The sequence below is a fragment of the Carassius carassius genome, chromosome 39, assembly GCF_963082965.1.
Source record: "Carassius carassius chromosome 39, fCarCar2.1, whole genome shotgun sequence".
NCBI classification, from domain to species: Eukaryota; Metazoa; Chordata; class Actinopteri; order Cypriniformes; family Cyprinidae; genus Carassius; species Carassius carassius.
This window is the reverse complement of record NC_081793.1, coordinates 3,827,183-3,854,249: the sequence shown is the minus strand read 5'-3', so window position 1 is coordinate 3,854,249 and position 27,067 is coordinate 3,827,183. Positions and strand designations below refer to the sequence as shown.

At 36.1% G+C, this 27,067-nt stretch overlaps 1 protein-coding gene across 1 annotated transcript; it reads left to right on the top strand.

Annotated features, from left to right (window-relative positions):
• The first annotated feature begins 1,308 nt into the window (after positions 1-1,308).
• Positions 1,309-22,580, top strand: LOC132120938 (poly [ADP-ribose] polymerase tankyrase-2-like). Its single transcript, XM_059530156.1, has 28 exons — positions 1,309-1,495; positions 2,542-2,766; positions 2,894-2,989; positions 3,865-3,901; positions 4,027-4,102; positions 4,273-4,367; positions 5,479-5,545; positions 5,654-5,846; positions 5,929-6,050; positions 6,834-6,925; positions 7,013-7,091; positions 7,385-7,556; positions 8,023-8,102; positions 8,191-8,336; positions 9,808-9,973; positions 10,084-10,293; positions 10,664-10,673; positions 11,214-11,323; positions 13,059-13,247; positions 14,825-15,071; positions 15,159-15,241; positions 17,913-18,033; positions 19,163-19,260; positions 19,522-19,596; positions 19,702-19,807; positions 20,483-20,669; positions 20,819-20,975; positions 22,171-22,580. The coding sequence occupies exons 1-28, from the start codon at positions 1,309-1,311 to the stop codon at positions 22,228-22,230; spliced, it is 3,486 nt and encodes a 1,161-aa protein (XP_059386139.1). The 3' UTR covers positions 22,231-22,580.
• The last annotated feature ends 4,487 nt before the right edge of the window (positions 22,581-27,067 follow it).

The following is a 27,067-nucleotide window of genomic DNA, read 5'->3' as shown; positions in this document are numbered from 1 at the left end:
TCTGGGGGCTGGATGGAAATCTTTGGCGGGCCGGATTTGGCCCGCGGGCCGCCAGTTGACGTTGCATGCTCTAGGGGGCGCGTGTGGGCTCAGACAAGCGAGTACACAACACTGTATAAAATCTCTGTACGTTGTTTGTGTAACTACATATGTTTATGCACTTAAAAATAAATAGTTGTTTAAATGTAATTGTTTAAATGCATGAATGATTTGATGAAAAATGGACATGCGTTTTAATAATCGTAATTAAAATATTTAATCAAACATTACAGTGATCACAACTACAGTGATTGATCAGTCTTGACCAACGCTGAGAAAAGTAGCTAACTATCAACGTCAATAACACTGAGAGCGGGCATTGATTAAATACACTGTTGAGAGTGAAACAATATTGCAGAATATGTTGCAATATATAGGCTATTTATTTATTTTTCAGTTATTCTATATATATATATATATATATATATACACAGTGGGGCTCGAAAGTTTGGGCACCCCTTGCAGAATCTGTGAAAATGTGAGTAATTTTCAAAAAATAAGAGAGATCATACTAAATGCATGTTATATTTTATTTAGTACTGTCCTGAGTAAGATATTGTACATAAAAGATGTTAACATTTAGTCCACAAGACAAAAGAAAATGCAGAAATCATTAAAATAACCCCACTCAAAAGTTTGGGAACCCTTGGTTCTTAATACTGTGTGCTGTTACCTGATGATCCACGACTGTCTTTCTGTTTTCTGATGGTTGTGCATGAGTCCCTTGTTTGTTCTGAACAGTTAAACTGAGCAGCGTTCTTCAGAAAAATCTTTAAGGTCGTGCAGATTCTTCAGTTTTCCAGCATCTTTGCGTATTTGAACCCTTTCCAGCAGTGACTTTTGAGATACATCTTTTCACACTACAATTATTAAAAAAGATTCAAACATTCACTGATGCTCCAGAAGGAAACAAAATGCATTAAGATTTGGGGGGTGAAAACTATATATATACAAATCTTTTGAATAATCCTGTTTAACACTGTCATCTATTTCTGAATGAACTATGTTGCACATGATTATTATCAAATTGTCTCTGTTATAGCCTAATGCAGACTCAGACAAGTTCCGGGCCTTCAAAGCTCCGCCCATTCCAGGACCTCGTGCATTAGAATCGACGTTCTATCCGTTTATTCTGTGTTTTGAGACACAGCTGGACTGACAGCTCTGTACAGTAACAGCCAGAGACACTCGAGTTGAATCATTACTACTCTTCAGCAGCTGTTATTGAAAGGCTTTAACTGTGGAGATCTGCGCCTCTTTCCGGCCTTCATGTCAAGCCTTTGGGATCGTGTGTTTCGTGTCCCGCAGTTCACTCTATCTGCCCGTAGCTTGTGGGAGCTGTTCGAGGCCTGCAGGAGCGGAGACCTGGAGCGGGTGAAGAGGCTCGTGTGCCCGGAGAATGTGAACAGCAGGGACACCGCAGGGAGGATGTCCACCCCGCTGCACTTCGCTGCGGGTGAGTCCCACTCTCCTTCCTATTCCGTTCTAGTCGTTTTGTTTTCTAAACCAAGATTCAAATTTATTCAAAAATGTCATTACATTCTATTTTTTTCTATTAGTTTTTGTTCTACCTTTGATCTACATGATCATCAGTATTCATGTATTATAGTTTATCCCAAATACTACTGTGTTTGCATAGCATAATAATCAATCAATTACAAATGATAAAAACTTAGCTTAATTCTGATCATATATTGGGTCTTTTAGATTAATTAATTGCACTTTTTGTTCGTTACCGTAAGTATATAATTAAGTAAGCTGCTGAGAACACCATATGTGCTTTTATGTGTGATAATATGTTATAGCTTTCTGATACACTTGAAATCACATATTGACATTGTAATTAATATATTTCCATGTCAAATGCAGCATAGACACGTTGTTGTTTTTTTATACTAACCTACAAATACTAATATGGTTTAGATAGTCATATACAGTAACATATAACTTATAGTATAGTAACATCTTCAGAAGGCTTAAATGAATAACAATTTTAATTAATAATTTAGCTAATTAATTAAAGTAAAAATAGGAATATTCATTTAAAAATACAATTTATAATATTTGTAAATTAATACAATTAATATTAAAAAAATAATAATAATAATAATAATAAACTGGAATGTGGTTCTCTGTTATAAAAAAAGGATGCACATGTTATGTTTCCAGTAACATTAAAATATAAACATTTAACGTAAACCATTGTGAAAAATGGACTATTGATTATAAAGAAAAACATTTGGAGACTCCTGTCATGAAAATAATTCCTACATCCCATAATGATTATAACTTGTAATAGTAATTATTCCATTGTACATGTTATCAACAACACTATGTTGTTTTCATTGACATTATTTAAATTGGCAGTCAAAACTGTTTTTTATTGATATTTTAGTGATTGATATTTGAGAAGTTCCCCTAAACATCCCAGTATTGCAGCGTAATGTTGAAGCTGTTCCTGATGGAAGTGGTCCATCTATTAAGCCCACTCTTCTGTTGCAGGTTTTGGCCGTAGAGATGTAGTGGACTACCTCCTTCAGCACGGAGCAAACGTTCATGCCCGTGATGATGGTGGCCTCATCTCGCTCCACAACGCCTGCTCGTTTGGTCACGCTGAAGTGGTCAGCCTGCTCCTGCAGCATGGGGCCGATGCCAACTCCAGAGACAACTGGAATTACACCCCGCTGCACGAGGCTGCCACCAAGGGCAAGATCGACGTCTGCATTGGTAATGCCTCCAAAGTTTACAGAATTCTGTCATAACTTGTTTTGATGAGAAAAATAGATTAGACTTAGATTTCATTTGAATGTTGAATGTATAATGCAGCTGTTTAAATCATGTTTGTCATTTGTAGTTTTGCTGCAACATGGTGCTGAGCCAACCATCCGAAACACTGATGGAAGGACAGCGCTTGACCTGGCTGAACTCTCCACCAAAGCTGTGCTGACCGGTGAGCTCTCGAACCTCACACTTGCTTCTCTGGTACTGTTTGGAATCAAGATCTAGTTCTAATCCAGAGCTGGTCAGCAGTCTCAGGGTTCGCAACGTTCAGTTTTAAACCCTTCAAGCACATGAAGAGGTACGCACACACTCCCAGAGCCACATTTCAGACATTCATGTAAATTCATGAATTGATTCCTCTTTTGCGTATACTTGCACATGAACGAACACATGCACAGAAAATTACCTCAAAATAACAGTTTCGTCAAGTATTCTCATAAACGCAGTCTGTTATGTCTTCAATAAACGTAAGAAATGGCGAAAGAAATTGCATGTGCATCATTATATTGGATCCACGTATTCGGTCTTAAAGGTCTTGAATGCCTATAAATAGCTACTGTTCCATAAGCGCCACCTGCTGTCAGAGAGTGACATTTACATCTCACCTAGCTCATCTGCTGTTTGTTTCGTTCAGATTTTTTATGTAGTATAGTTTCACAAAGGTAAAGACAGACCATTCTTTTTTTGCTTCAGATTTCTAATTACAATCTGAATAACATGCATTTAGCATCTTCGTTTGGGTCGTGAATAAATGCAGTGGTCGCCTCTGATTTTAAATGGAAAGAGCACAGGCAAAGCAGTTTGTTTAGCTTTATATATAAGAGTTTTATTTGTATAATTTATTTATTTGTTGCCCTATTTAGTTGCCACGCATCCTTTTGAAACACTTGATTGTGATTGCCATAATTCCCATTTCCCTTTTCTTTATTTGTTTATAAGCCTAGTAATTAATTGCCCATTTACTCCAGGCTGACATGTTCTCCTGGTGAGGCTCAAATGAGATTTCCATTTATGTTAATATACTTCATTCTTTCTTAAAGAAAGGTGACTATAGAAAGGATGAACTCCTCGAGAGCGCAAGGTAATAAAAATTTAAGCTCAATAATGTTCAGGAGACCTGAGGAGAGATGAAAATTGCTGAGCTAAATTGCTGTCGTGACTCGCATTGTTCCTTTAATTGACTTGCCGCTCAATGCATTTAAACAGAAGTGGAAATGAAGAAAACCTGATGAGCCTCCTCACACCATTAAATGTCAACTGTCATGCTAGTGATGGAAGGAAGGTGATTTATTGAATTAAATATGCTAATGTTATCTCCATACCCGTTTGACAGTGCGATTGTTAATGTATAACCATATTCAAATATTTTCCCTTTTCACGTAAAACACATGATGTAGCCAGGCATTTCATGTTTGCTTCTTTGTTTCTAAATGGATTGTTTGTTGGTTTCAGTCCACGCCTCTGCATCTGGCTGCGGGTTATAATCGTGTGCAGACAGTGCAGCTGTTGTTGCAGCATGGAGCCGATGTGCACGCTAAAGACAAAGGGTATGATCTTTGTCTCCAGTTTAAGTTAAGCTCTATGCTGTCAGTTAACACAGAAATAGTTCCTCTTAAGTTTGTAATAAATTATATAAAACTTGTGTTTACAGTAAAGCACTCCTAATGGAACTCTACGGGTCAAGATGCACTGTAGGCATAACTCCAGTCTTTTTTTCTTTTCTTTTTTTTGTATGCTGGTGCGTGTATAGTGCAAATGTAGATGCAAAATGTAGATGAGTTTGTTTCTTCATCAGAACAGATTTGGAGAAATAGCATTACATCACTTACTCACTGATGGATCCTCTGCAATGAATGGGTGCCGTCAGAATAAGAGTCCAAACAGCTGATAAAAACATCACTATAATCTAGTCCATGACTCCAGTCCATCAATGAACATCTTGAGAAGTGAAAATGTTTATAAGAAACAAATCCATCGTTTTAATCACTTCTGGATTATTTAAGGGGAAGTCGTGGTCTAGTGGTTAGAGAGTTTGACTCCTATTCCTCAGGTCTTGGCTTCAAGATTTGTATTTTATCCAGAACCAAAATTTTAATGATGAAATTGTTTCTTACAAACACAGAGCTTTTCACTTCTCAAGATGTTAATTAATGGACTGGAGTGGATTATTGTGATGTTTTTATCAGCTGTTTGGACTCTTATTCTGACGGCACCCATTCACTGCAGAGGATCCATCGGTGAGCAAGTGATGCAATGCAACATTTCTCCAAAACTGTTCCCATGAAGAAACAAACTCATCAACATCTTGAATGGCCTGAGGGTAAGTACATTTTCAGCAAATGTTCACTTTTAGGTGAACTATTCATTTAATATCGGTGCATGCTCCTTGGTTGAAAAATTGATGTAACTTTGTAAAGATTAGATTAGTATTTAATTTGTTTATACTAGTCTCATGTTAACACGTATAATTATGGCTATGCTTTCAAAAGTGTGTCTCCTTGACTTTGCTGTAAACACAATTTTTGTTTATTCTTGCAATCTGAGGAATGTGTCAGAATTACTTACATAACTTTGTACCCCAAGCATTCATATAAAAGGTGGTGTAGTCAAAAATCTCAACAAAGTACTCACAAAACCTTGTTGGTCTTGTGTTAACAGTGATCTTGTGCCTCTTCATAACGCCTGTTCTTATGGTCACTATGAGGTAGCCGAGTTGCTTGTAAAGGTAGGTCTATTTAATGTTATACATCCTTTTTTTGTCTGCTATCTTGTTCTAAATTTGTTGGTTTTAGCTGAAGTGGTAACTAGACTCCATCTATTCATTTTTACGCAGCATGGTGCCTGTGTCAACGCTGTGGACCTGTGGCAGTTCACACCTTTACATGAAGCAGCCTCAAAAAACAGAGTGGAGGTCTGTTCGCTCCTGCTCAGCTGCGGCGCCGACCCACACTTCCTCAACTGCCACAACAAGAGCGCCATCGATCTGGCCCAGAGTCAGACCGCCCTGCTGAAAGAGCACCTGGCATGTAAGCGCGTGACTGCTACAAAGACCAGCTCTCCTTTAGTTTGAGTCGTCATTGACTGACAAGGTGCTGCTGTCTGTTGCAGATGAGTTCAGAGGTCACGCTTTGCTGCAGGCGGCACGTGAGGCGGACATGGCCCTCTTTAAAAAACACCTCTCCCTTGAGACCATCAACTTCAAACACCCTCTTACCCAAGAAACGGCGCTAGTAAGGACCTCTCTCTTTTTATATTTAAATATATATACATTTCATAATACAGTTTTTCTTTTTATTATTATAGGTATCAGCACATTTAATAAATACATTACATATAATACTGTAAATAATTATTATTAGAAAGTCTCTTATGCTCACCAAGTCTGAATTTATTTGATCAAATATGTAGTAGTTGTATATTGTGAAATTTTATTACAATTTAATTTAAAATAATTTTTTATATTATATTTTAAAACGTAATTTTTAATTTTAATATTTCAGCATCATTACTCCAGTCTTCAGTATCACATGATCCTTCAGAAATCATTCTAATATGCTGATTTGCTGCTCAACAATCATTTCTTATTATCATTATTATTATTAGTGTTGAAAACAGCTTTGCTGCTTCAGGCTTTTGTGGAAACCGTGATAAAAAATGTCAAAAGAATGGCCTTTTATGGCCTATTATAAATGTCTTTACTCACACTTTTGACCAGTTTAATGCATTTCTAACAAATGTATTTAATTTATTTGGATTTTATTAATAATAAAAAAAAAGATAAATAAATCATACGAACCATAAACGTGTGACCAGGTTTTTTTTTGGAAATTCATCAAAAATATTTTCTAATAATATTTCTAATGCTTAAAAAACTATCAATGTATATGAATATCCACATTTGAAAATACCTGCTATGCTATCTTCACATCTGTGAGCGCTACAAATGAACACTGAGCATCCAAGAACATGTGAATGAAGTGAATAAAAGAGGCTTCTGTGATTGTCTTTGATAGCATTGTGTCTCCACTTCGCCGTATCCCAAGAGGAAACAGATCTGTGAACTGTTGCTCCGGAAAGGAGCCAACGTCAATGAGAAGAATAAAGAGTGAGTCAGTCACGCTGTTCAAAGGATTCAGCACATGACTTTGTGTCACATCCAGTAATGACTTCGGGATCTCTCTCTTTCACACAGCTTCCTCACACCTCTGCATCTTGCCGCTGAGAAGTCTCACAATGACATCATCGAGCTGTTGGTGAAACATGAGGCGAAGGTTAGGGAGATTTTTCACAGCTGCAGTAAAACATACTCCATTAAACACACAAATCACGTTCATTTTGTCTGCCTCTCAGAAAGAAAATACATGAATCTATGATTAAACGTGAAATCATAATTGGACCATTTCATTTTTGTAATACTACATGATCCAGTGACTTCCCAAGAATATCCAGTGTCTCTTAAACTCCCATCTTTCTTTACTCTAAAGTTCTGTCAACCACTGCTGCTGTTCCGCACTGTAAATTACACAGCTTCTTCCTGTCAGCATGTTGTTGTTGTTTTGTGCAGGTGAATGCGGTAGATCACCTGGGTCAGACGGCGCTGCACCGCGCGGCTCACTGCGGTCATCTGCAGACGTGTCGTGTGCTCCTGAGTGCTGGATGTGACCCGCTCATCACCTCCCTACAGGGCTTCTCACCCTCCCAGCTCGCCAATGAAAGCATTCAGGAGATACTGCAAGGTGACATCTAGATCAAATTCACCATTTACTCACCCAATGTATCTAATGTATCTATAAATAAGATGCGTTTTCTTAATAAAGGGACACAAGGAGACATTTACAAGCAAAATGATTAAACTTATTAGGAAAAATATATCTATATTTAATATATTTAATAACGAATATATAAATAATAGTTGAGTCATTTGTTATACCATTAAAGTGTAATTTAATTTCAGACCTTTTATGATCTTAAATTTCATACAACTGACTGTTTTAGACGGGGGCTTTTAATTTCCACATGCTCCTAAATATTTTTTTTACAGTTATTTAAAAAACATTTAACAACTTTTTTTTCTCGAAATTAAATGACTTTAATCTCGAGATGTTTTTTTTTATTATTACTGCTAATAGACTCATATGCAAGTAAATGTAAAGTGCTAAAGTGCCATGCTTGCAGTTATAGAAAATATTTTTTGATTTCTAGAAGGAGCATTTACAGGCCACTCAGATACAGACAGGCGGCTGTTAGAAGCCTCCAAAGCGGGAGATCTGGAAGTCGTAAAGGTAAGGCCACTTTTTCTCCCTAGCTGTAAATCATTATGAATTTGATTATACCAGATTTCAACATTAGGACTGATATGTTTCCATGTAGAAGATCTGTACTCTTCAGAACGTGAACTGTAGAGACGTTGAGGGAAGGCAGTCCACTCCTCTGCACTTCACTGCGGGATACAACCGTGTGGCTGTGGTGGAGTATCTGCTGCAGCACAGAGCCGATGTACACGCTAAAGACAAGGGGTGAGATGTGCACCTCTGCAGAGCCACAGCAAAATTAATGATATTTTTCCACAGTTGACTAGAGCTTGCAGTCTGAATCGAATGAGATGCGTCTGTTTACTATGAAATAATACAAAAACAAAGAATAGACAACATCTTACTTCTTCACTTGGCTGCTTTTTCATGAACTAATGACTTTTGTATGGAGGCCCAAACCTGCAGAAATAAATGAATGGAAGAATTTAGTAATAGGAACATGAATAATATAATTTCTGACTTGTTTTATCAAGTCATTTATTCCTTTTTTTATTTTCCTATTATTACATTTATTCACAGATTTTTCATTATGGCAGGTTTGGACCTCCATACAGTGGTGTGGCATTAAAATAATAATACACAATATGAAATTTATTGAAATTGACACATATTTTCTCATGAAACGGACATTTACCTTATTCAATGAAATGGACAAAAAACTGTTTTAAGAATACAGCCACAAATGTATTGTTAGATAAATAAAATACAATGAAATGAATTACTAAAGTGTCCCTATTATTGATTTTTGAAAATGACCTTTCATGCAGTGTGTAACAGTGAATGAAAATATCCTGCAAAGTTTTAAATCTGCAAGTGCACTGTGTATAAAGTTATCATCTCTCAAAAGAAAAAGTCATCTCTGAATCATTGAACCGAGTCGTTTTTAAAACGAATCCCATGCCGTTTCATGTTGACGTCATCATGAAATATTAGCATATATCCCGCCCCCTTGTTGGTCTAATCACATTGGTCTGATTAGTGTCACGCAAAGGAGGGTTTTGAAAAAATGAATCGTTAAACGAATCGTTTGGAAGTCATTGAGCAAATAAGGTAAAAATAAATGCATATTATAAGACAATAAAAGTGTTTTTGACCTTACATGCATGTCAACCTGTTGTTGGGAACTCCCAAAACCAAAATATGAACCTTTTCTTTACACATAATTGGGGCACTTTAAAATAAACTACAAAAAGCTTAATCTTAACATTAAAATATGTTCCAGAAATAGAGTTGACTTATTTAGTTACTACTGTAATACTGCAAGTATAACAATTTCTTGAATTGTCGTGGCCTAAGTCGTGGCCTAATGGTTAGAGAGTCGGACTCCCAATCGAAAGGTTGTGAGTTCGAGCCTCGGGCTGGCAGGAATTGTGGGTGGGGGAGTGCATGTACAGTTCTCTCTCCACCTGCAATACCACGACTTAGGTGCCCTTGAGCAAGGCACTGAACCCCCAACTGCTCCCCGGGCGCCGCAGCATAAATGGCTGCCCACTGCTCCGGGTGTGTGTTCACAGTGTGTGTGTGTTATCACTGCTCTGTGTGTGTGCACTTCGGATGGGTTAAAAGCAGAGCGCGAATTCTGAGTATGGGTAACCATACTTGGCTGAATGTCACGTCACTTTCACTTTCAATTCTATAAGAAACACAAGTAAAGCTCATGTCTTCTGCTACATAGTGGTCTGGTTCCCTTGCACAACGCCTGTTCCTATGGGCATTATGAGGTGGCTGAGCTCCTCGTCATTCACGGTGCTGTGATTAATGTGGCCGACCTGTGGAAGTTCACCCCACTGCACGAGGCAGCCATCAAAGGCAAATATGAGATCTGCAAACTGCTGCTTCAGGTATTGAAAAACTCAGATTGAAATACACTGAAATACACTTTGAATTGAATCATTTGAACCATTTCCACTATATGTTCACTAGAGTATAATGAAGTACTTCCTTGACACAGCATGGTGCCGACCCAACCAAGAAGAACCGTGATGGGAACACCCCTCTGGATTTGGTGAAGGACGGAGACACAGACATTCAGGATCTGCTCAGGGGTGATGCAGCACTGCTGGACACCGCCAAGAAAGGCTGCTTAGCTCGCGTTAAAAAGCTCTGCACTCCAGATAACGTGAACTGTCGAGAAATAGAATTATTTCACATGGAGCTTATAGTTATTAAAGCTATAAAAAAAAATAAACGGCCCTGCCTTTTGAGCATTACATCCCTCTTTAAAAAATAAAATAAAATCACAAGCCAGTGCCACTCCACAGGACTATGGTGAGCAACTACCAAGCCTACATGCTGTATAGATCTTTGCAACATTGGTTAGTCAGCTAAAAGGATAAAGCCAAATTAGATGGTTATTATTAACCTCAATTGTATATATCGTGCAACACTAATACACAGTGAAAACAGTACACCAAGGTTAAAAATCAAGGTTGTACGACTGCATCACGCATATGACTGGTTTTTAAGTGCATCATTTTAAGTTCAACATAATGTTGCTCCTGTATCTAGTCAGTATCTATCTAGTTATCTAGCATTTGGTTTGTTTCAATCTTCAGCGCTTTTCATAAATTTTGCCTGGAACTGTAAAGGAAAGACAATCAGGAAGCAGGAAGTGCATTTGAAAATGTGTAAAAAAAAATATCCATATTTTATAACCATATCCAACTCCAGCAGGTTTTCTTTTTTTTTTTTTCTTTTTTTTTTTTATTAAAGAAACGTAATCAATACTTTAGATTTGACCCTGTTTTAGCATTTTCATGGACCCCTGGGACACATTTTGAAAACCTAATGGACATTAATACTAACGACAGTCTCTGTTTTTATTATATGCATATTTAACATTTCTGAACAGAGCCCTAAAGGAAATCATATAGGCTTCTTTTAACCAAGTTTAATGTGAATAAATTGAATGAACTAAACTGTATGTGTCAGGCTGACACTGTACATAACATGAGCACAACATTTCGTGATCATGTCAGTCCTATTCTTAGGTCTCAAATAAAGAGTAAAATACCTGAAATATGAAGAAAATGAAAGAGGATATTTCCATGATGGCGGTGTTTGATTTATGTGTATGATTAGCTGGCTACAATAATCTGGAGGTGGCTGAATATCTGCTACAACACGGGGCAGAGGTGAACTCGCAGGATAAAGGTGGACTCATTCCTCTACACAACGCTGCGTCTTACTGGGTGAGTGCTGCTCAGTTAAAGCTACATATATACATGAGAAAAATTTTAAAAAGTCTTACTCAAAAAAAAGTTTGTGAGGGAGAAAACTGAATGAGCTGTTTGTTTTAAAGTAATCTTTATTTTTGGTTGCTTTGGAGAACTTTGAGAACCGAATTGTCAAATTTGGTGCAACTGTTGGTTACTATTGGTATTTGTTGAATTTCATTTGATTTTTCTAAAAAAAAAAAAAATAGATAGATATATATTATAATAATAATTCTTTTTTTAAATAAATGGTATGAGAAAAAAAATTGCAATTATTAATTTATTTTCTCAGGGTTTCCACAGGTCCTTAAAAAGTCTTAAATGGTTCAAGACTTAATTATGATTTCAAGAGGTCTTAAATTTGGGGACAGCGACAAGAATTGCAATATAGCTTAACAAAGACTATATGATTTCATTGAATAAAAATGTTTACTATTAAAAATTATATTAAAAAAAATATTTAAAAAAAATATTTGTGCAGGTCTTAAAAAGTCTTGAATTAGATTTTTTAAATCCTGCAGATACCCTGTTTATACAACAGTTAGTTCTGGTCTGCTAATTTGATTGGTCAAGCTACGTTCCAGTCGTTTAGAATTGCACACACAGATGTAAAATATAACAGGCATTATTTATAAGCAAGAATTACTGATCAATTATTCCATACTTGCCTCTCCTCACGTCAGTTTTCAAACATGGAAATTGTTTGTCATTTTTATTTATTTTTTTTTTTTTTTATTCATATTTGTTTGCTTTGTCAATATATTTGTGGGTTTTGGTCCTTTTGCGGTTGTAGTCTGTTAAGGACTTTTGAATTAACTGAAATAATTGGGAAAACTTCTTAAACTGTGATCTGGAACTACTTCATAGCACTGCATTTACTAGAAAGAAAAAAACTTTACATCAAACAATCCAAATCAAGCATTCAACAACCCTGTGGTATTAACACTGTGTGATGAATTTATGGATTAATATATTATTCCACATAATAATAATAAAATGTTTTGAGTCTGAATTTTATGTACAGTAGGCCAATTTTCATGTGTTTTTTACTTATTCGTCTAAAAAAAACATTAATCAAACTCTTTCTGGTTTATTAATCACAGTTGAACAACTTTTAGTTGTTTTGTTCAGTTGGGAAAGCAGATTTGTATACATGATATTCCTTGTTTCACTGCATCACAGAAGTCTATAGACCATAGTGTAAAACTGAATCAACATTTAGTTTCTGTAAAAGTCGGTTTTCCTTTTTCAGCATTTTCCCAGATAACTAAAATATTATAAAAAGTGAAATGGATTACCCAAAATGAATGTTATATTTCTTACCTTCATGTCTTTTCAAACCTGCATGACTTTCTTTCTGGCAAGGAACACAGGAGGAGAATTTTAAAGTTATTTTTCCCGGTCTTGTTTGGAGTTTCTATCCATACAATGAACAGAAATACATGCGAGTAAAACACCAAAAATGACAAAAAGCACCATAAATATTAATGTCATACTGTACAATAGCTAGATGTGAGAAACAGACAGCTGTCAAATATAAATCTGGCACCACAAAACATTTCTGCTGAAGTTGTGTTCACCTCATCATATTTCATAATAATTTGTGGGGTAAGGGAAAAGGTGCAGTGCCGTGCATAATCATATTCATGTCAGCAGAAAGTGAAAGAGACAGCAACCTGAGAGCACGACCGTTCCCTGTGTTTCATTGCAGCATGTGGATGTGGCTGCTTTGCTCATCAAGTACAATGCATGCGTCAATGCCACAGATAAGTGGTCGTTCACTCCTTTGCATGAGGCGGCGCAGAAAGGCAGGACCCAGTTGTGTGCGTTGCTTCTAGCGCACGGGGCCGACCACAAACTCCGAAACCAGGAAGGCCAGGCGCCGCTGGACCTCGTGACGGTATTCTCTTTGTGTGTGCTTACTGGACAAGCCACACTGAGGAAAAAGATCTTTCTCCTTCTCGCCTTCCACTTATTTACCCTTCTGTTAATTTTCTGCACCTATGCAGTTAGGCCTTCTCAACACCTTTTAATCATGCCGGGGAGAATTATCTCTAACTGTATGATGTCATAAACCTGTCTGTTTTATTTGGTTGTTTTTTTTTTGTTTTTTTTATTGTTCAGTGTTATTGTGGAGGCTTACTGATCATTCCATACACAATCGCCTGAAAATACTGCACATTTGGACAAGCAATGGATGTCTGAAAAAGATGCCTGTTGATGCCTGGAGAAAAATATGTAAAAGAATAGATCAACCAGAAATGAAAGTCATCATTTACTGTATGGAACTCCAAACCTTATGGAAATCCAAACCTTTCTTCTGTAGAACATAAACTGAGACGAGGAGCCTGAACATTCTTCAAACTAGGGCTGCAACTAACCATTTTTAAAATGTATTTATTTATTTAAGTTAGTCAATTATTATAACTTTTTTCCACTGAAAAATCTATCAGTCATTGTCTGACCTTTCGGTTAAATTGTCAATAAATAACTATTTTATTAATTTCCAACATAAAAAAAAATAGTGCCAAAAATTAAAAGGCATTTATCAGTAATACAGATGTCCATGAATCTGAAATTCAGCCCAACAATGGCTATTGCCAATTATTTTTTGTATCATGTACATTTTTAATAAAAAAAGGTATTTCGTAGGGAATCCTCTCAAATGATGATTCAAATGAACCTTTAGAGCCCAAACTATTCAATTCAATTTCTATATCTTAGATATAATAAACACTCAAATAAAACTCAGTTGTATACAAACGTTTGTTATGATTAAAACTTGTGATATTTATTCAGACATAATTAAATGAGTAAGTAAGCTCCTATCTAAAGCATCTTGGGAATCTTAGGATTTAAGGATCGATAACGAGATCGTTACAATTAAGGCTTAAAAATCTTTGGGATATACAAAATATATATTGAAATATCGTTAAAAAAATTAAATTTACATATCACAAGGTCTTACAATAGTGGATAGATTTTAACTTCAAAAAGTCAAAGTTTTAGTTTGGTGCAGATAGCTGTGAATTTTTTTGATCATTTATATAAAATGTGACATTTTATACATTTAAATAGAAATAAATGTAAATCAGTTTTACACACTTAAAGCACTATCATAATCCAATACTTCACAAGTTATCACATTTCACTTTTTTTCTTCAATATAGTGCAGTGGAGAGAGTTTGGTCAGTTTTGAAAGATGACAGACTCTTTATTTTTGGTGAACTATCTCTTTAACTGTGTATGCATGCCAACTGCTTGCTTGTATGAAATAAGCTGGTCTCGTGTACGATTGTTTTTTTTATTTGCATTTTTTTCTGAACTCACACTACATGCTAGAGATGTGACAGACACTCACATAAGTGTGCACTTAATGCAACAGTCAGTTTGGGAGCCCTGCAAGGCTTGTCTGTCTCAATTTGTTGTTGTCACTTGCATCAGGACTTTCTGGCGTTGTACTTTCTGTATGTCTAGGCAGATGATGTCCGAGCTCTCCTCACGGCAGCCATGCCCCCCTCAGCGCTGCCGGCGTTCTACAAACCCCAGGTTATCAGCATCGCGGCCCCTGGGACGGGGGTGCAGTTGACTCTCAACTCGAGCCCCACACCGCTCTCTTCAAACTCTAGTATGGAGGGCCAGTCTGGGACCTTCCCTGAGCTGAGCACTCTTCTACCAACTTCTGGAGCTGAAGGGGCCAAAGGCATAGAGACAAAAGAGGAGGGTGGGTTTATGCAACATTAGTGTAGTCTTGCTTGTAGGAAACATTTGGTGACTGCTTAAAGTTTTCTTTAACCTGATGTTTTTTCAGGTCTAGCTGTAGAGTTGAGTATCAGCCAGTTTCTTCACAGCCTGGGATTGGAGCATTTGCTGGAGATCTTTGACAGAGAACAGGTACATTCTTCTGTTTCGATGCTAATCACAGTTGACTCTGAGTTGAGACAGAGTTGAATATAAGACCATGCATATGTGGTCATAAATTTGACTCTGACTACAGCACTTCTTTATTATCCTGCAGCCAGATTTGGGAAAGCTACTTTGAAACTTACTGTATCTCACAAAGCTAAAGGCTACTCATAATTTGAAATAGTATAAGTACATTAAAGATACTGTTTTGAAGAAATACAGTAAAAAAAGTAGCTAACTTAAGTGCAGTTAGTAATAATATTGCATGTTTATTTGTTGGAAATGGACATGTAGATGCAGATTAAAACAGTGCTGTGCAAAAACCTAACTTTTATATGGAAATTTTTCAATATTGTACTCTATAGTATCATACTGAACTGACCAACAGCTTCAGTGATTATAAAAGGAGCACATTTTACTTTTCTTTGCTTTCTTTTTAATTTTCATGAGACTTTGTGAGCTTCATACTGCAGTACAAAAAGTGTCAAGCTTTGACAAAAATTGATTTCTTGATCTGATATTTTGTAATAGGAATTTCATAATGTACTGTATATATGTTGTGTTTGTTTGCCACGTTTGTTTTCCTAAATCTTTTAGTTTTACAAATTGGGATATTTTTTAGTCATCACATTAAAAAGAATATTTAAAGGAGACATAACACACATAGTTTTGGACAATCTCATGTTAATCTTGAGTACCTATAAAGTGGTATTGCGTCCTTCATATCTCCAAAGAGTCTTACTTTGATCAGATTTATAAAAGACAGATACAGCTGTATCGCTTCTCTCCAAAAACAACCGAGTTGTTTTCTGCCTTCGAGTCCTACTCGTGACCAGGATCTTCTATCTCTGGGACTGCTCCATCTGTCAGTATCATACGATGTGCAAATCCAGCGTCGAACTGGGCCTTGTTTATAAAAAATGACGTCCTGAAGGGCCATACTTTACAAACTTTCTGAAACTTATTTGAACCCGGAAGGAATGTATTTGTCATATGTCCAATAAATTTTTTTAAACTTTGGCCACGTTTAGCATGAGAAATCCAACTCTTTAACTGTGTAAATATGTCAGAATGCATGAAATAGCATAGAGTATACCTGTTCGGACTCGGATCTTTGAGTGCGTGACGTTCTGTCATGTAGTGTGAACACAACAACAACTAGATACCCCAGACAGTCGTGTAGTGTGAGAAAAGCAGTGATCATGTGAACTCATTATAAATGTTGTTAGAGATCGCACTGGTGTGATCACCACATTTGGCCAACTGATAAAATCTGCCATTTCTGTTGCATATAAGAGACATCAAACAAAACGAAAGAGGGATGAAACTGCGCTATTCGTTTGAGCCCAGATGCATGGACTATTTGTCAGCTCGGACAAACATGGTCTGCACATCGAAATATGATCTGGGACACACTAATTCTAATTTTAAATACTACTTAGGATGGGTACTGTATTATGTTAATTCCAACGCAGTAATTGCTTATGATTTAGGAAGAAAATAATAAGTTTTACCATGTTTTTTGTGCACACACACAACAGACATAATTATGTTCAAAAACAATGTCAAAGTGAATTTTGCATAATAGGTCCCCTGTAAACTGACAGCAGCCTAATAAACTTACTGCTGTCTACAACCCCCTGTGGACACCTTGGCAATTAAATCGCCAATGGCTAGTAATTTTTTTAGTTTACTTGCCAGACTGATGTTTTGGAACCAGCAAAAGAGGCATTGGAATAATTGACGACGGGCCGTTGAATTATAAGAAATTTAATGCACACCCACGGTATAATGCATCACCATGTCGGGTGTGGATTATTTTTCTAATAATTCAACGGCCCGTCCTCAATTATTCCTTACATTACATACCTCGGAATGTTGCGACTGACCAATCAGAATCAAGAATTTCACAGAGCCGTGTAATAAAATCTGATAATCAAGTACTATTTAATGATAGAACTTTAGTAATTAGAATTAAAACTTGATAACTATGTTTGAATGCATATGAGTCATTTTAACTGAATATTTTAACTGGACTGGTGGTGGTGCTTTTTTTGTTTATTCCGTGTTTCTGTAACAAAACAAAAAAAAGGGAAAATAAAAATAACAAAAATACTGATAAGATAATGATACAAATTCTACTAATAAGAGCTATAAAATGCACCTAAGGATTAATTAGTTAGTGGATTCATTAATATTAATCAGGTTTTGCACATTCGCTGGTACTGATTTGCTCAAAACAGACTTTCCAATGCCACACCAATTCACTAGAAAAAAAAAAATGGTTTTCCAGTGCCGCATATGTGAGAGGACCATTTAGAATAAACCAGTTCACAAGAATGAATCTGGCTTTCCAATAACACACGTGAGAACCATTGTGACAAACCAGTTCACTAGAAGGAAGCAGGCAATGCCACATACGTTAGAGAGAACCATTTAGCATGAACCGGTTCACTAGAATAAATCAGACTGTCCTGTCCAACCTGTAGCAGCTTAGAAACAAATATTCGTAATGTGCAAATCTTTATTTAATTTCACACAAAGATGTTTGGAGGGCTGACTGTAATGTTGAGATTTACTGAGTAATTACTGATCAGTGTGAATAATACAGGAGTCATGTGCCTAGAGGTGTGAAATGAATACGAGTCTGTGTCATTAGATAACTCTGGACGTCCTGGTGGAAATGGGCCACACAGAGCTGAAGGAGATCGGCGTCAACGCTTACGGACACCGACACAAGATCATCAAAGGAGTGGAGAGACTTATTAGTGGACCTCAGAGTAAGAGCTGCTTCTCCTTTCATCCAGAAGAGTTCATTTGAGAGAATCCTTAATTAGATATAGGGTTTAAGAATCACTTTGATCTTGTTTCCTCTAATATCTTGGCTTAACATTGGATGTTTTTCTCTGGACAAGGTCTACTTATTATGGAAGCCCGTTTCCGCCACTGAATAAAACATTTTAAAAAGGTGATTGGGTTTTTTTTTTCCTCTTAATTCTGACTTTTTTCTCAGAACTGTGTGATATAAACTCACAGTTCTGACTGCATTTGAGCAAAAAAAGTCAGAATTGTGCAATTCTGTGAAAAAAGTAATGTGAGACTGACTTTTTTACACCGAATTGTGAGATATAAAAAAAGTCAAATTCAGAAAAAAAAGAGAGGGTATTTTCTTGCAATTGCATGTTTATATTTAGCAATATTAATTGATTGATTGAATTATAGATTGATTTTTTTTTTCACAATTGCAATGTTATATCACAGAATTCTGAGAAAAAAAAGTCATTGTGAGATTTAAACTTGCAACTGAGAGAAAAAAAAAGTCAGAATTGCGAGATATAAACTTGCATTTGCGAGAAAAAAGTCAGAATTGTGCAACTCTGGGGAAAAAAGTAAGGTGAGATGTAGATGACTCGTCATTCAGATTATTATTATTTTTTTTTTTTTTAATTTTTCAGAATTGCAAGATGTAAACTTGCAATTGAGAGAAAATAGTCAGAATTGTGAGATAAAAAGTCTCAATTACCTTTTTTGTTGTTGTTGTGGCAGAAACGGGCTTCCATAACTTATAATGTTAAACAATGTTAAGAAGTTTTTTTTAACACCAAAAGTCTTCTACCCTCTCTCTGAGAATTGAAGATAAATGTGGTGGGTTTTTTTTTATGCTGCACATTTGAAGCATCTTTCTCTGCATTCCCTTTTTTAACTAATATCAATGTATGTGATTTATTTGCAGCCATTTTAATTAATTAATTGGCATATCATGTTGATGAAAATTGATTTACAGCTCATATTACAAACAAACTGTACAATAATTTTGTTTTTATTCTTTTATTCATAATATGTCCTCTTTAAGAATCAAGCTGAAGCTTTTGTTTTGCAGATTTGTTTGCACTTATATCCCCATCACAGGTTTAAACCCTTACTTGACCCTGAACACAACCAACAGTGGAACAATTCTGATAGATCTGTCTCCAGACGTAAAGGAGTTTCAGTCGGTTGAGGAGGAGGTAGAGTTTCTTATTTAAATGATGTAGTTTCATGTTTATCATTTTTCTCCTCATGTGTCATCTGCCTGAGCCCCGAGAGATTTTGTTAAAAATAATCACAATCTTGTTATCTAAAAGTGTACTAGGAGAATCCAGTAGTGGTTGTACATGTTCAGGTGGCTTATGAAGCCATACGGAGCAAGTAGCTAATTCTTAAAACACCAGGGACTTGCTTTGTTTACTAGGGTTCTCTTGTGTCTTCTGTTTCGTGTCTCTGAACAGATGCAATGTACGATAAGGGAACACAGAGATGGCGGTCATGCAGGTGGGGTTTTCAACAGATACAGCATTATGAAGGTAAGTGATCTGAATGCCTTACTTAATAAATTAACATTAATCTGCAGTAGATTAACTAATGCAGAATTTTGGTAAAAAGTGGTAAAATCCTTTCTTTCGGGTCAGATCCAGAAGGTGTGCAACAAGAAGCTGTGGGACAGATACACCCATCGCAGGAAGGAGGTTTCTGAGGAGAACCACAACCACGCCAATGAATGCATGCTCTTCCACGGTGTGTGAACCAAAGCCTGGTTTCAAACCACTCCTGCATTCACTGCTGTTCTGATTAGGGCTGCAACAGCTAATAGATAAATTCATGAAAATAATCAACAACGAATTTGATTATTCATTCATCATGTCTTTCAACTTTGCACAGAAAACTTCCACCAGTCATGTCAGCAAATAGCTTATATATGTGGACAAAATGCATCTGGAAAACAGCAAAGGATGCAAAGTAAACTGCTGCAGGAAATATGAGAATTTATCATATTAAGCCATTCCAACATAAGCCATGCATTTTATGGTTGTATCCTTTCATGCAAACATTTAAAAATCACACAGTTGTTTCCATTTTGCATAAAGGCTCATCCTGACCGCAAACGAGTATCTGATAGAATTCACTAATTATCTTTCTTTATTTGTTTTTTTTTGTTTGTTTTTTTTTAATGGTAAGCAATCATTTTAATTAGTACACCTTTTTTCCCCACATAATGTTTAATCTTTTCATTGCTTTCAAATTGCACATGGTTTCGGGCTGGATGTGGCATTAAAATCGAATTGGATTTTTCGTCCAATTAATTGAAGAAATATTCATTATTAGATTAACGGATTATTAAAATAATCACTAGTTGCAGCCTAATCCTGATCAACAGAACCTCAAGGAAATGCTTTATTTCTGCTTCCCCAGGGTCACCGTTCGTAAACGCCATCATTCACAAGGGCTTCGATGAAAGGCATGCGTACATGGGAGGAATGTTCGGGGCCGGGATCTACTTTGCAGAAAACTCTTCCAAAAGCAACCAGTATGTTTATGGGATAGGCGGAGGAACAGGGTGCCCTCTTCACAAGGACAGGTCGTGCTACATGTGTCAGAGGTGACATCAGATCCCGTTACAGCACAATGTGTTTAGTCAGCAAAGTGTTCCCTTGTGGAGTTATAGATTTATAGATAGTATATAGATTTCCTATTTCCTTTCTGAAGTGCTCATGCTCTTGATTATGTGTCTCTGTCTGCTCCTCCCAGACATCTTCTGTTCTGCCGTGTGACTTTGGGGAAGTCTTTCCTGCAGTTCAGTGCGATGAAGATGGCCCATTCTCCTCCAGGACATCACTCAGTCACTGGCCGGCCCAGTGTCAACGGTCTCGCCCTGGCGGAGTACGTCATCTACAGAGGAGAGCAGGTACTGCAGACACAGGGCCCAGGCTTTTCCAGTTACTGTCAGTGTGATTTTATCTAACCCATTTTAATTCTAAGATAAAAAAAGTGTAAGCCCTGATTATTTTGAGGTTTGCTGTATTGTGAAAGTGAGTGTTTTTATACCTGGGTTGTTACAGTTAAAATTAAAACCTTAAAACCAACTTTACCTGAAATAAAATAGTGTCAAGGCAACATTCTAATTTTTCATTTAGTTTAAACTGATGTACTGTATTAATGTAACTAAATCAAAAAGTGAAATAAAAATCAATTAAAACTATATAGACTTATTTTAAAAAGGCTAATAAAATTTTCAAAAACATACATTACTAAAGCTTTAACTAAAATTTAAATGAAAACAAAATATTAAAAATAAAAAACTTTCAAACTATTAATAAAAACTATAATAATATCTCAATGATACTAAATAACACTTTCATACCAGAATTAACAATTCACAATTTCTTTGCGTATGTATTGTAAAAATGACAAATATTTATGCAAAAAAATATATATTATTGTTTACAATACTAGAGTTTACATTTTACATATGCATACAGTCTATACAGTGTATATATATATATATATGTGTGTGTGTGTGTGTGTGTGTGTGTGTGTGTGTGTGTATACTGTATATTCAAAGGTTTGGATTTTATTTGATCCTTTTGAAAGAATGTTGACCAAGGCTGCATTTATTATTTTTTTATTAAAAAAATTAAAATTGTAAAATATTAATACAGTTTAAAAGAGTTGTTTTCTATTTTAATATATTTCATATATATATATACATATGGCAGAATATTCATGCAAATCCGAATTTACAGCATCATTACTCCAGTCTTTAGTGTCACATGATCCTTCAGAAATCATGCTAATATACTGATTTATGCTCAAAATGTATTATTATACTTATTGTTATTGATGTTGAAAACAAATGCTCTGCTTAATATTTTGAGGAACGCAATATTTTTTCAGGTTTCATTGATGAGTAAAAAGTTAAAAAGAAGAGCATTTATTTAAACATACATGAATTAAATACATTTATGAAATAAAAGTTGAATAAACAGAAGAGGAAAAAAAAGTGTCAATTTCTTAAAAAAAAAAAAAAAATCCTTCAATGATATATTCTGTCAAGTGACACTAATTGTTTTTTTGTTGTTGTTGTCATTTTTCATCCCAAGGCTTATCCTGAATATCTGATCACATACCAGATCATCAAACCGGAGAGTTCTACAGATTAACACATGGCTCTTTCCATCTCAAGGGAGAGAAACTGCTTGATATTCCATTCATTTATTTATGCAATGTGTAATTCTTTTCTCTTTCTACAGCTGTCTGCTTTTATGTCATTTACAGCAACTTATTAATCAGATTTTAGACACAACAAGCCTCATCGGTCCAGTCACTTACACTGATTACAAAACTTCCATTTCCTATTATTTTCAGTCACAAAGTTTAACTTATTTTAAAAAAGACAATTGTATATTTTGTACTTATTTATTTATTGATGTTTGTATCATAGGGGATGTAAATGTTGGCCACTGTCCTGCAGTTTTCAGTGGGAACACAGGGTCTATTGGAGGTTATATGTTGGCATCAGAGCAGCTGAAATGCATCCAGTATTCAGGATAAAGATTATTTGGCAGAACAGCACGAGACTTCATCCAAGTATCAAATGATCTTCCAGTGTCCTGTGGACTGTGTTGTTGCCCTCTCAGAAAGTATGAATTGAACTCTGCTGTGATGATGCTAAACTGGTGTGTGTTACACTGCTGAACGAGAAGACCAACTTAATATTCGTTTCATTCTCACTGCAGTATATTGGGTGCTTGACTGAATAGTTCCTGGGTTTTGATAAGAAAATGTTGTCGGTTTGGGTGTTTTTTTTTTGTCCCAATAGTCCAGGAGCACTTGTACCCTGTTGTTCACGAACATGTCGAGTTTTCCTCTTGCAGTGTCATGTTAAAGATGTGTTTACTTTGTCCTACAACAACAGCGTCGCTAACATTATTAACAATTAAAGAGACACTTTTTATAAATCTTTGGTGTTGTTTCTGTCATTATCGCACAAAGCTCCAGTTCCAGCATCTCAATGGACGCATTTGTGAAACTAACAAATGTCCAACAGGGTGCACTATTGTGCTTGGCTGAAACTGAAAAGCCAAAACTTTCAACCTTAGCAAGAGTACTGTGATGTAATATTAACAAATCCATCAAGGCGTTTTAACTTTAAACAGTCCATGAACCGTAGTAACGCTTCCTCCAGTGAAGAGGATTAGCGTCTCTTTTCCTCTCACATTAAAATCCACAGACATTTGTTTTCGCTTATAAACTGTGCTTGAGACCTGACCCGTCATTTTTTAAGAAATTCAGATAACATTATGTGGCTCTTTTAATGTGTTGTGACAAATTTTCATAAGCCACGCCCATTCCCAAGACAATCAATATTTCATGCTTTTGTCATCAAAACAGCCTATAAAACTCTTGCATTGGATGATTAAATTAGGCTAATTGTTACAAAATCCTGTACACCTTATTTATGTAATGAGTTAATTCACATTTATAATGATCAATTTTGCCCTTCCTAAATTTAAAGGGGTCATGAATTGAGAAATCAACTTTTACTTGAGCTTTTGATATATAAGAGGTCATCGTACTAAAAGAATATCCTGTAAGTTTTAGAACTAAAAACGTCCTTGTTACTGAAATAAAATCTTTTGAGACCAGGGGCCCGTTCTTCGTATGTCGCTTATTACATCCGAGATCAAATGACACATCCAAGATGATATCAACGTGCTAATCATGATCCGGATAATTGGGTTCTTCGAACACACCTGTTGTGTATGATTAGTATCGCTGGATTGAGTTATCTGAGCTAATTGCGCGTTCATGTGTTGGCTTAAAAGGGGATATGTATCGATACTCGAAACCATGATCAGCAGTGCAGCGATTGGCTGGTGGCAAGACGGCAATGTAATGACGTCATATAATTTAAAATGACACCCTACGAAAAAAACTTGACAAATTTCTGGACTTTTATAAGGAAACAGCCAAGCAAAAAAACTACATAAATGTTATAATAGATATATGAAACAGATAATAGATGCATGTTTTTATTTTATTAGAATATTTTTCATGATTCCCAATTATTTATATTCGCAATTTATAATAGTTGTACAGTCTTTACATTTTGATTTCAATGTAGAAATTATCTATTCATTTCATTTTATATTTGGACAGATTTGTTATGTGACAGCATTAATGAAAGTTTCTTAAGGGTCAATATCATGTTATCTGCATCTCCTGCACTCCATTAAGCCACTCTTATAATAGCAGTCATCCCTCAAAATAATGCACGACTCTATTATCTGTATAGCATGTGTGTTAGACTCTAATACAATTATGAAGTAATACTTTTATGACAAATAAATATTTCAGTGAGTAAAACTGGCTGTGTCTATAGTAGGCTGTTATGGACTACACAGCATTTTTATATTATTTTTAAATAATTTTTTTAATGATTATTATTTTAAATTATTGTCCCTGGATCAGTACGATACTCTTGTAATAAAGTAGCGGTGGTAGCAGACATATTTTGAGTATCAGTTCTGGTTGAAAAGAAGCGATCTAATCCTGTTTACATGAAATAAGCCTGCTGCCGAGCAGGTTTAAGCTTACGGACCTGTTGCTATGACAGCAGCTCCGGGATGAGCTTCGAAGAACCAAATGATCCAAGATCATGCCAAATCGTCAACATTCAAATCCAGCTAACTGAGTTAGCAACGTACGAAGAACGGGCCCCAGGCCCAGCAAATGCCATATCCTGGAATGTGTCTAATTTATCTGGTTAAACACCGCCTCCACAGAAGAACATCGACGCCTAATTGTGTAGCCCCGCCCACTGAGTGGCGCTAAACCGGATCGAGCAACCAAGCAATAAACATGCCAAGATGACAAAATATTGTGCAGTGCCTTGATGTGGAAGAACACAGTTGATGATGTGATATGAATGATATGATTGACATTCTATAGCAGTAGGCTATACTTAGGCTAAATAGAGAGATTGCTTGCTTTGATAGATTATACAATAACATTGCATTGACCTTCAGGCCTTGCTCATCAACAGAACACCATATGAATTGTGTCCAGGTCTTCCACATAATGTCCACCCCCTAAATTAATAAGAATTCGCAACCATTTCACCAAATTGTCTAAACTACTAAACTGTGTGCCTGCTAAAAATGCCTTGCTTTAAAAAGTATTGCTTATTCCACATTCATGGATTGAGCTTTGGAAAACACATGATGATCCCTGTGGATATCCATAAAACATTTAAGAAGACCTCTCAAACTCTCTTTGTGATGCTTGTCTGACCTTCAAAATATACAATCCAAGTTGTTACCTTCTGTTCTGCAGACATTTTTGTAAAAGTCGAATGCTTCTTGAAAGAAACAGCCTGTCAAAGTAACCACAGAAACGTCCCGAAGAAGCTTTGTCTGCACTTGAATCTCAGTCTCTCACAGGAGTGAACTAAAGCTATGACACAATGCTATGCTTTTCAGTAAATCTCCATTCCCTGCTCGCCCAAACTTCAGCTCATATCTGCAACATTTCTGATAAACTCACAACGGCTAAACCACAAATCAAGAGCCACTGGTGAACTTTATACCATCAAACAACAAAGTCTATTTTTTTGAATAAAAAAGTTGCATATTTTGCCGAATTGTAATGTGATATTATCTAATAGAGCTCACAACACAAATCCTGTACTGAATAGAATGTACCACTTTTTGCATTGTCATTTTTTTAAAGCTGTCTGTCACATAATATCATGGACTGTAATAACTGGATTGTGTACAATGCGCATGTGTTAAAAAATATTCTGTTCAAAAGTTTTCAGAAGATGACTATGTCCCTATTCAGCACGCTGCTCATGTTATTCACTCAGAGACATATAACAGCATAACAGAGCTGCCAAGCTGTCCATCTATCTGTCAGGACAGTCAATAAGCCTGAAATGTGCGACTGATGCTCGACTACCACTAAAAAACACATTCTTTATTGCTCCTAAAAAACTGATACACACACACACACACACACACATGATGAACATGGCACTGAGAATCCAGCAAAACTATTCTTTTGCTGTCGTTTCCCATCATGCACTATTGAGAGTGATTCCACTGAACGGCGAAGAGTGAAGCAGAACGCTGTCATTTCTTACGTGACCTCCAGGTGTGTGTGTGTTTCTCGCTCTCTGTCTTTGTCATTCCAGTCGAAAGCTTCTGACAACACACCAGATTCATACTGTTGATGGATGGATATGTCCCTACTGCTAATGGAATCTTTTATTCGGTTCACTGAAATAAATATCCAATATTGCAAGCTTGATTTATTTCTTTATAGGCATAATGAGTGTATGACTGCACATGCATATGCTAGTCAGACAGACAGCCCATGCTTTTGATGTATAGCTATTAGAGTGGACGTTACACAGACAAATGACATCCTCTAGTGTCCACACCTCTTCAGATAGCAATATGAATACAAAGAAGTCTATTGAAGTCACGTCTCTCTCTGTCTCTGTATTTATCTTCTTTTCTCAGTCCACCTTTCTCTTTTGTTTGGTGATCAAAAGACTGCAAGCTTCAGTCTCAGGTTAATTGTTCCTTGCAATTAACATTATGTTTTCTTTATCATAGTATTTACTGCCATCTGGGAGTCTGTGTGTGTTCTTTGGATTGGAAACACTTGGTAAAACAAATGAAACAGCCTTAGGAAATATTAGGGCTGAAACATACAGAAGGTAAAATATACTCTATAGGTATGCAACCAGTTCAGATCAATGAGTTTTCAAGTCAAGGTTTGGCTTATTGCTTTACTGAGATGCAACAGTGTGGGCATTCAGTTATGTAGACAATATGTCAATATGAGATGAACACTGCCAAAAAAAAAAAAGAAAAAAAAATAGTTTTCCTTTCTTTTCTATTTTGTCTTCTCCAGTACAAATATCTAAACGTTATTAAATATTAAAAAAGTAGAGTTTCTACTTAAAACAAGAAAAAAGTTGCCAATAAG

Bases quoted from the DNA above. Each gene is read 5' to 3' on its own strand.
- LOC132120938 (XM_059530156.1), top strand. From the start codon at position 1,309: ATGTCAAGCCTTTGGGATCGTGTGTTTCGTGTCCCGCAGTTCACTCTA. The intron at 3,902-4,026 runs GTAATAAAAATT...GCATTTAAACAG, and splicing joins GAACTCCTCGAGAGCGCAAG to AAGTGGAAATGAAGAAAACC. The intron at 11,324-13,058 runs GTGAGTGCTGCT...GTTTCATTGCAG, and splicing joins ACAACGCTGCGTCTTACTGG to CATGTGGATGTGGCTGCTTT.